The sequence below is a fragment of the Oncorhynchus nerka genome, linkage group LG15 (genome assembly GCF_034236695.1).
Source record: "Oncorhynchus nerka isolate Pitt River linkage group LG15, Oner_Uvic_2.0, whole genome shotgun sequence".
In the NCBI taxonomy this organism is placed as follows: domain Eukaryota; kingdom Metazoa; phylum Chordata; class Actinopteri; order Salmoniformes; family Salmonidae; genus Oncorhynchus; species Oncorhynchus nerka.
The window spans coordinates 12,416,436-12,427,068 of NC_088410.1; the positions used below are offsets into that span (position 1 = coordinate 12,416,436).

The window sequence follows — 10,633 nt, forward strand, 5'->3', positions numbered from 1 at the left end:
TACATACAGTAGGGAGGCTATATACAGTAGAGAGGCTATATACAGTAGAGAGGCTATATACAGTAGAGAGGCTATATACAGTTGTGAGGCTATATACAGTAGAGGCTATATACAGTAGAGAGGCTATATACAGTTGTGAGGCTATATACAGTAGAGAGGCTATATACAGTAGAGAGGCTATATACAGTAGAGGCTTTATACAGTAGTGAGGCTATATACAGTAGATAGGCTATATACAGTAGTGAGGCTATATACAGTAGTGAGGCTATAAGCAGTAGAGGCTATATACAGTAGTGGGGCTATATACAGTAGTGGGGCTATATACAGTAGGGAGGCTATATACAGTAGTAGGGTTATATACAGTAGTGGGGCTATATACAGTAGTGAGGCTTTATACAGTAGTAGGGCTATATACAGTAGGGAGGCTATATACAGTAGTGAGGCTTTATACAGTAGTAGGGTTATATACAGTAGTGGGGCTATATACAGTAGTGAGGCTTTATACAGTAGTAGGGCTATATACAGTAGTGGGGCTTTATACAGTAGTGGGGCTATATACAGTAGTAGGGCTATATACAGTAGTGGGGCTTTATACAGTAGTAGGGTTATATACAGTAGTGGGGCTATATACAGTAGTGAGGCTTTATACAGTAGTAGGGCTATATACAGTAGTGGGGCTTTATACAGTAGTGGGGCTATATACAGTAGTGAGGCTTTATACAGTAGTAGGGCTATATACAGTAGTGGGGCTTTATACAGTAGTGGGGCTATATACAGTAGTGAGGCTTTACACAGTAGTAGGGCTATATACAGTAGAGAGGCTATATACAGTAGAGAGGTTATATACAGTAGTGAGACTATATACAGTAAAGAGGCTATATACAGTAGTGAGGCTATATACAGTAGTGAGACTATATACAGTAGAGAGGCTATATACAGTAGAGGCTATATACAGTAGTGAGGCTATATACAGTAGAGAGGCTATATACAGTAGTGAGGCTATATACAGTAGTGAAGCTATATAACAGTAATGAGGCTATATACAGTAGAGAGGCTATATAACAGTAATTATGCTATATACAGTAGTGATAGTATATACAGTAGAGAGGCTATATACAGTAGTGAGGCTATATACAGTAGTGAGGCTATATTCAGTAGCGGGGCTATATAACAGTAATGAGGCTATATACAGTAGCGAGGCTATATAACAGTAGCGAGGCTATATACAGGCACCGGTTAGTCGGGCTAATTGAGGTAGTATGTACATGTAGGTATAGTTAAATGCATATATGACAAACGGAGAGTAGCAGTAGCGTAAAATACATTCCTATCACGTAAAATACAGTAAAATACATTCCTATCACGTAAAATACAGTAAAATACATTCCTATCACGTAAAATACAGTAAAATACATTCCTATCACGTTGTGTGTGTGTGGCTATGTTCATGTTCTTTATTTTATATCAGTAGTCTGTATTTCTATCCCTTTAATTATATCTTATCTTCTTTGTTATTTTAGAGACCCTCCATGTCGGATGTTCCAGCTCTGCTGCTGACCAGTCTGGAGGAGCTCACTGAAGAACAGCTGAAGACATTTCAGTCTAACCTGACTACGGTCCAGCTGCCTGACTGTCCTCCAATCCCAGAGAGTCAGCTGGAGAACACTGACAGACAGGTCACAGTGGATCAGATGATGAAGAGATACGACCCTGAGAGAGCTGTGAAGATCACACTTGTGAACCTGAAGTGGATGAATCGAGTAGACCTAGCAGAGAAGTTAGAGAGAGATCACACTAGAGGTAACATAACAACAATGTGCATCAATCTATACATCACCATCACAGTTCAGTGTAGGTCAAACCAGAAATAACATTCTACTGACTTCATAATAACATTCAACTGACTTCATAATAACATTCAACTGACTTCATAATAACATTCAACTGACTTCATAATAACATTCAACTGACTTCATAATAACATTCAACTGACTTCATAATAACATTCAACTGACTTCATAATAACATTCAACTGACTTCATAATAACATTCAACTGACTTCATAATAACATTCAACTGACTTCATAATAACATTCAACTGACTTCATAATAACATTCAACTGACTTCATAATAACATTCAACTGACTTCATAATAACATTCAACTGACTTCATAATAACATTCAACTGACTTCATAATAACATTCAACTGACCCCTCTTTTATTTATTGTATGTATCCAGGTGACCCCTCTTTTATTTATTGTATGTATCCAGGTGACCCCTCTTTTATTTATTGTATGTATCCAGGTGACCCCTCTTTTATTTATTGTATGTATCCAGGTGATCTCATTGAGATTAAACAGCACTCAACCATTCATTCCATATTAGAAGAAGTTAGAGAGAGATCACACTAGAGGTAACACAGCAACATGACAGATCTATCATTACACGATCGGTTCTATGATGGGATATTGGCTGTGTAGAGAGAGATCACACTAGAGGTAACACAGCAACATGACAGATCTATCATTACACGATCGGTTCTATGATGGGATATTGGCTGTGTAGAGAGAGATCACACTAGAGGTAACACAGCAACATGACAGATCTATCATTACACGATCGGTTCTATGATGGGATATTGGCTGTGTAGAGAGAGATCACACTAGAGGTAACACAGCAACATGACAGATCTATCATTACACGATCGGTTCTATGATGGGATATTGGCTGTGTAGAGAGAGATCACACTAGAGGTAACACAGCAACATGACAGATCTATCATTACACGATCGGTTCTATGATGGGATATTGGCTGTGTAGAGAGAGATCACACTAGAGGTAACACAGCAACATGACAGATCTATCATTACACGATCGGTTCTATGATGGGATATTGGCTGTGTAGAGAGAGATCACACTAGAGGTAACACAGCAACATGACAGATCTATCATTACACGATCGGTTCTATGATGGGATATTGGCTGTGTAGAGAGCAACATGACAGATCACATCGGTTCTATGGGATAGGTAACACAGCAACATGACAGATCTATCATTACACGATCGGTTCTATGATGGGATATTGGCTGTGTAGAGAGAGATCACACTAGAGGTAACACAGCAACATGACAGATCTATCATTACACGATCGGTTCTATGATGGGATATTGGCTGTGTAGAGAGAGATCACACTAGAGGTAACACAGCAACATGACAGATCTATCATTACACGATCGGTTCTATGATGGGATATTGGCTGTGTAGAGAGAGATCACACTAGAGGTAACACAGCAACATGACAGATCTATCATTACACGATCGGTTCTATGATGGGATATTGGCTGTGTAGAGAGAGATCACACTAGAGGTAACACAGCAACATGACAGATCTATCATTACACGATCGGTTCTATGATGGGATATTGGCTGTGTAGAGAGAGATCACACTAGAGGTAACACAGCAACATGACAGATCTATCATTACACGATCGGTTCTATGATGGGATATTGGCTGTGTAGAGAGAGATCACACTAGAGGTAACACAGCAACATGACAGATCTATCATTACACGATCGGTTCTATGATGGGATATTGGCTGTGTAGAGAGAGATCACACTAGAGGTAACACAGCAACATGACAGATCTATCATTACACGATCGGTTCTATGATGGGATATTGGCTGTGTAGAGAGAGATCACACTAGAGTAACACAGCAACATGACAGATCTATCATCGGTTCTATGATGGGATATTGGCTGTGTAGAGAGAGATCACACTAGAGGTAACACAGCAACATGACAGATCTATCATTACACGATCGGTTCTATGATGGGATATTGGCTGTGTAGAGGGATATTGACAGCTGTGTAGAGAGAGATCACACTAGAGGTAACACAGCAACATGACAGATCTATCATTACACGATCGGTTCTATGATGGGATATTGGCTGTGTAGAGAGAGATCACACTAGAGGTAACACAGCAACATGACAGATCTATCATTACACGATCGGTTCTATGATGGGATATTGGCTGTGTAGAGAGAGATCACACTAGAGGTAACACAGCAACATGACAGATCTATCATTACACGATCGGTTCTATGATGGGATATTGGCTGTGTAGAGAGAGATCACACTAGAGGTAACACAGCAACATGACAGATCTATCATTACACGATCGGTTCTATGATGGGATATTGGCTGTGTAGAGAGAGATCACACTAGAGGTAACACAGCAACATGACAGATCTATCATTACACGATCGGTTCTATGATGGGATATTGGCTGTGTAGAGAGAGATCACACTAGAGGTAACACAGCAACATGACAGATCTATCATTACACGATCGGTTCTATGATGGGATATTGGCTGTGTAGAGAGAGATCACACTAGAGGTAACACAGCAACATGACAGATCTATCATTACACGATCGGTTCTATGATGGGATATTGGCTGTGTAGAGAGAGATCACACTAGAGGTAACACAGCAACATGACAGATCTATCATTACACGATCGGTTCTATGATGGGATATTGGCTGTGTAGAGAGAGATCACACTAGAGGTAACACAGCAACATGACAGATCTATCATTACACGATCGGTTCTATGATGGGATATTGGCTGTGTAGAGAGAGATCACACTAGAGGTAACACAGCAACATGACAGATCTATCATTACACGATCGGTTCTATGATGGGATATTGGCTGTGTAGAGAGAGATCACACTAGAGGTAACACAGCAACATGACAGATCTATCATTACACGATCATGGTTCTATGATGGGATATTGGCTGTGTAGAGAGAGATCACACTAGAGGTAACACAGCAACATGACAGATCTATCATTACACGATCGGTTCTATGATGGGATATTGGCTGTGTAGAGAGAGATCACACTAGAGGTAACACAGCAACATGACAGATCTATCATTACACGATCCGTTCCATGATGGGATATTGGCTGTGTACAAAATCTGTCTTTCCTACTACTTACTAAAACTACATACTATGTATTAGTAGTACTACATACCATTTAGAAGGTAGTGTTTAGTGACAACGAATGCAGGAAGCAGGAAATATCAGCATACTGCTCATCTATACTGTGAAGGTGTCATCTAATGCACAATTGCGTTGAATCCCGCCATTTGTTCATTTAGTTAAAGCCCCTCCCCTTATCTCATTATCAGCTGTTGACAATCACCATTCTCTTCCTCAAAGGTATGCAGTGAACTCTACTAGATGAATAAGTATGACATCCTGGCATTTAAAGCATAGTTGATTTTCAAAAGTTCACAAACTATAAAACTTCCTATTTTCGCATACCTGAAATGCCTTTAGAGAGTAAGTACAGGATGGGTATTTGGACATGGCCGTTGAGTAATAGGGATTATATTCAAACAAAGATCACCCCAGATTGTTAACATTTAGTTTCAGTAATGTTGTAATGTAGGATCAAAGTTAACCAGCTAATATAAATATATATATATCGCTCTCTCTCGCTCAGGGAGACCCTATGCCCCAAGGGAGTCCCTCTGGTCACTCAGGCTCTTATCACAAATCAATATTTTCATCCATAACTCCAGATTCCAGCCCTGTCTTCTCCCAAGCCCTCTATCCACCTAGTGTTGTCATGGAGAAGCCTTCCAGGTTCCTTCCCTCCTCAGTACAGCACAGTTTACAGGTGAGAGGACTGGTGCACATGCACAACACGCTAACACCCTCTCATTTGAAAAAATGATCTGTCAGAGAAATTAGGATGTTTGTGTGTGTGTGGCTATATTCATGTTCTTTGTATCAGTAACCAGTATTTCTATTCCTTCTTTAAATCTTGTCACCTTTTTAGAGACCCCAGATATGGACTGTTCCAGCTCTGCTGCTGACCAGTCTGGAGGAACTCACTGAAGAACAGCTGAAAACATTTCAGTCTAACCTGACTAGTGTCCAGCCGCTTGGCTGTCCTCCCATCCCAGAGAGCCAGCTGGAGAACACTGACAGACAGGTCACAGTGGATCAGATGGTGAAGAGATACGGCCCTGAGAGAGCTGTGGAGATCACACTGAGGATCCTGAGGGGGATGAAGCGGGTAGACCTAGCAGAGAAGTTACAGAGAGATCATATTAGAGGTAACATAACAATAATGTACATCAATCTATACATCACCATCACAGTTCAGTGAAGGTCTAAGCCAGAGGAGGCTTAAACGAAGACAACGTGATGTAGATTGATAATTGTAGATAAACAGGAAAATGTAATGAGACAACAACACCATTATCTCTCTTCACTTCATCTTCTATAGCTGTATCTACAACAGAAACAAAATGGTGGAGCAACTCATCAGACACTGGCAATGATGAAGAGAGAGAGAAGAAACATGTCCACCTGGCTGGAAGTTCTAGAGCCTTGGACAGAGAGGCAGCAGGCAGCAAAGAAACTGGAATCACAAAGGACAAATATGAACTGGTCACGGTGAGGAGGAGAGGGGATGTTTAGGTTCACATAACCCACACCTGGTAGAAGACATGGAGACAGATATACTGACAGAAAGAAAGGGTTGTCACCAAATTAAAGTTCTATCTGTTCTGTTGTTGTTTTCTTAGAAACCTGCAGAGAAGAAAAGAGAAGCTCTGCTGCTGGCCACTCCGGAGCAGCTGAGCACAGACAAGCTGAAGATATTTCAGCAGGAACTGACTCCAAGCAAACAGCTTCCACCTTACCTGACTGGCTTTTCTCCCATCCCAAAAACTCCGCTGGAGAACAATGACAGACAGGTCATAGTGGATCAGATGCTGAAGAGGTACGGCCCTGAGGGAGTTGTGGAGATCACACTGAGGATCCTGAGGAGGATGAACCGGGAAGATCTGGCAGAGAAGTTTGAGAGATATCACAGTAGAGGTAACACATCCAGACGATAGATTTATCATTACACACTCAGATCTGGGATATTGAGTGATAGAGATTCACACAAAGATCACCCCAGATTGTTAACATTTAGTTTCAGTAATGTTGTAATATAGGATCAAAGTTAACCAGCTAATATAAATATATATATATCGCTCTCTCTCGCTCAGGGAGACCCTATGCCCCAAGGGAGTCCCTCTGGTCACTCAGGCTCTTATCACAAATCAATATTTTCATCCATAACTCCAGATTCCAGCCCTGTCTTCTCCCAAGCCCTCTATCCACCCAGTGTTGTCATGGAGAAGCCTTCCAGGTTCCTTCCCTCCTCAGTACAGCACAGTTTACAGGTGAGAGGACTGGTGCACATGCACAACACGCTAACACCCTCTCATTTGAAAAAATGATCTGTCAGAGAAATTAGGATGTTTGTGTGTGTGTGGCTATATTCATGTTCTTTGTATCAGTAACCAGTATTTCTATTCCTTCTTTAAATCTTGTCACATTTTTAGAGACCCCAGATATGGACTGTTCCAGCTCTGCTGCTGACCAGTCTGGAGGAACTCACTGAAGAACAGCTGAAAACATTTCAGTCTAACCTGACTAGTGTCCAGCCGCTTGGCTTTCCTCCCATCCCAGAGAGTCAGCTGGAGAACACTGACAGACAGGTCACAGTGGATCAGATGGTGAAGAGATACGGCCCTGAGAGAGCTGTGGAGATCACACTGAGGATCCTGAGGGGGATGAAGCGGGTAGACCTAGCAGAGAAGTTACAGAGAGATCACACTAGAGGTAATATAACAATAATGTACATCAATCTATACATCACCATCACAGTTCAGTGAAGGTCTAAGCCAGAGGAGGCTTAAACGAAGACAACGTGATGTAGATTGATCATTGTAGATAAACAGAAAAATGTAATGAGACAACAACACCATTATCTCTCTTCACTTCATCTTCTATAGCTGTATCTACAACAGAAACAAAATGGTGGAGCAACTCATCAGACACTGGCAATGATGAAGAGAGAGAGAAGAAACATGTCTATCTGTCTGGACGTTCTAGAGCCTTGGACAGAGAGGCAGCAGGCAGCAAAGACACTGGAATCACAAAGGACAAATATAAGCTGGTCACGGTGAGGAGCAGAGGGGATGTTTAGGTTCACATAACCCACACCTGGTAGAAGACATGGAGACAGATATACTGACAGAAAGAAAGGGTTGTCACCAAATTAAAGTTCTATCTGTTCTGTTGTTGTTTTCTTAGAAACCTGCAGAGAAGAAAAGAGAAGCTCTGCTGCTGGCCACTCTGGAGGAGCTGAGCACAGACGAGCTGAAGATATTTCAGCAGGAACTGACTCCAAGCAAACAGCTTAAACCTTACCTGACTGGCTTTCCTCCCATCCCCAAAACTCAGCTGGAGAACGATGACAGACAGGTCATAGTGGATCAGATGCTGAAGAGGTACGGCCCTGAGGGAGTTGTGGAGATCACACTGAGGATCCTGAGGAGGATGAACCGGGAAGATCTGGCAGAGAAGTTCGAGAGATTTCAAAGTAGAGGTAACACATCCAGACGATAGATTTATCATTACACACTCAGATCTGGGATATTGAGTGATAGAGATTCACACAAAGATCCCGCACAGCCTGTTGACTGTATCTAAACTGACTATTACACTAGCCTGTTGGTATGTTAACCAGCTAACAACACTTTAAACTCTCTCTCTCTCTCTCTCTCTCTCTCTCTCTCTCTCTCTCTGTCTCTCTCTCTCTCTGTCACTCTCTCTCTCTGTCTCTCTCTCTCTCTCTGTCTCTGTCTCTGTCTCTCTCTGACCCCTGCAGGAAAGAAAAGGAGAACAAGTGAGGAACCATCCTGGCCTGGTCTAGTTTCCAGGCGCGAAAAGATTGAGGAGCATTGTGTCCCATTGACCGGCAGAGCCTCGTTGTTCATCAAACATAAGGTGCCTGATTGTCCCTGCCCTTCTCACTGCTACCGTGGTGACCAACATGTTCACAATAGAACAGAATACATGTCAAATTAACATAGAACATGTTGCTATTATAAAAGTATGTTCTATCTATTCTGTTGATTTGAATCTAGAAAACCACAAAGGTCGAGATGGACATTTCAACCATCTTAGGGAGCCAACCGGAGATGGCTAACAGTCTCAACGCCGAGGTATCTGTGAACACCCAGGAGAACACACAGGAGAACACACAGGAGAAGACCCAGGAGAACACCCAGGAGAACACCCAGAAGAACACCCAGGAGAACACACAGGAGAACACCCAGGAGAACACACAGGAGAACACCCAGAGGATTGATGATGAGGAGTTGGGAAGAGAAAGGGGTAACAGCTATACATTAACATCTTCATCTGGAACAATGATGAAGTTGAAGTTGTATAGAAAAACATGATGATTGATGTTTCTGGTTCTCTTTAGATTCTCCTCTCTTCCTGGATCACCATCACATGGTAAGACCCTCACTGGACTGAGAGAAAGACTGTAAAGAGAGTACATTTTAATTTAAAAACTATTCTTCACACTATTGGTTGAATTTCACTATCTATTATTTCTACATTTTAGAGTTCTCCAGATGAATTTACACCTGATATCCATGATCAGGACAACAGGGGAGAATACCAGTAACTTGATATATTTAATGTTTCTCATTAGTAGTTTGTATTAAGGACAATACCTTAAATCCAGGAAATCTCACAAAAGGAAATCCTTCATTGTTTCCTCTAGATTCCAGTGCCCCAGTGCAGGTCTGTTCCAGTGCAGTATAACAGGCCTGGTGTTCAGGATGGAGGGAGAAGGAGAGGTGCTCTATAGGACAGTCCACTGGGACAGGAGGCTTCTATCCCAGAGTGGAAAGAGGCCTGCAGGACCCCTGTTCAAGTTTACATGCGTTAAGGGGTCTGTCTGTCAACTACACCTTCCACACTGTGAGATCTACAATAGTGAGTAATAATATCATGAAGGGTTCATTTAACTTTTCATGTTTCAGGACTCTTCTGAAATAACATATTTTCATAATTTGCTTATTTATTGACTAATTATTGTGTATTTTATTTTCTGCTACAGTCTCAGCAATGTTATGTTTGTCTTGTTCGTCAGAGACAGCTCTAAATGTTCTCTTTCTTTCCCAGGTGGTGGATGTGACTTCCTGTCTGTAGCCCATGTGACTGATGATGACATCATTGAGTTTCTCCCTCCTCTTGAGACAACAGACACACATGTCATAATAAACATCAGTGGATTCTCTGCTTATGGTGAAGTCAAGGATGAAGACTCTCCCACCGTTCCTATAAGAGCACTTGTCTTGTTGTTCTACAAAACCCCAGTTGTTCCTAAAAAGAGGTCCATCCTGAATGTGTTGTTGCTTCCCAGAAATGTTGTGATCAGGGAGGTAAGACCATCTGAAATGTCAACAATACTTTGGCTGAATTGAATCAAGCACACAGGACATTAAACCATGAATTCATGTTTTGTTAATGTTAATTAATTAATTAGTTAATTGCTTGGACAATGTTTTCTGATTTAAACAAATAATAACATGTGATTTTGTGAAAACAAGGTGCAGGAGGAGTGGAAAAGAAGGAATGGAGACAAATACATCTATATTGAAACAAATCCTCGCTGCCAACTAACTCCAAATAAAGAATACGAGCTCTTCACAGATCTTACAGATGAATATCTAATTCAACCAAAGGTGAT

At 41.4% G+C, this 10,633-nt stretch overlaps 1 protein-coding gene across 1 annotated transcript in view; it reads left to right on the forward strand.

Annotated features, from left to right (window-relative positions):
• LOC135560326 (uncharacterized) overlaps positions 1-10,633 on the forward strand; it is a 58,432-nt gene that overhangs the window by 33,561 nt on the left and 14,238 nt on the right. Inside the window, exons 11-26 of the mRNA XM_065002193.1 lie at positions 1,521-1,800; positions 5,598-5,695; positions 5,858-6,137; positions 6,311-6,480; positions 6,612-6,906; positions 7,162-7,259; positions 7,422-7,701; positions 7,875-8,044; positions 8,176-8,470; positions 8,753-8,871; positions 9,012-9,261; positions 9,356-9,387; positions 9,500-9,558; positions 9,662-9,876; positions 10,066-10,325; positions 10,494-10,628. Of these exons, the coding sequence (XP_064858265.1) occupies positions 1,521-1,800; positions 5,598-5,695; positions 5,858-6,137; positions 6,311-6,480; positions 6,612-6,906; positions 7,162-7,259; positions 7,422-7,701; positions 7,875-8,044; positions 8,176-8,470; positions 8,753-8,871; positions 9,012-9,261; positions 9,356-9,387; positions 9,500-9,558; positions 9,662-9,876; positions 10,066-10,325; positions 10,494-10,628 (3,036 nt within the window). The remainder of the gene's footprint in view (positions 1-1,520; positions 1,801-5,597; positions 5,696-5,857; positions 6,138-6,310; positions 6,481-6,611; positions 6,907-7,161; positions 7,260-7,421; positions 7,702-7,874; positions 8,045-8,175; positions 8,471-8,752; positions 8,872-9,011; positions 9,262-9,355; positions 9,388-9,499; positions 9,559-9,661; positions 9,877-10,065; positions 10,326-10,493; positions 10,629-10,633) is intronic.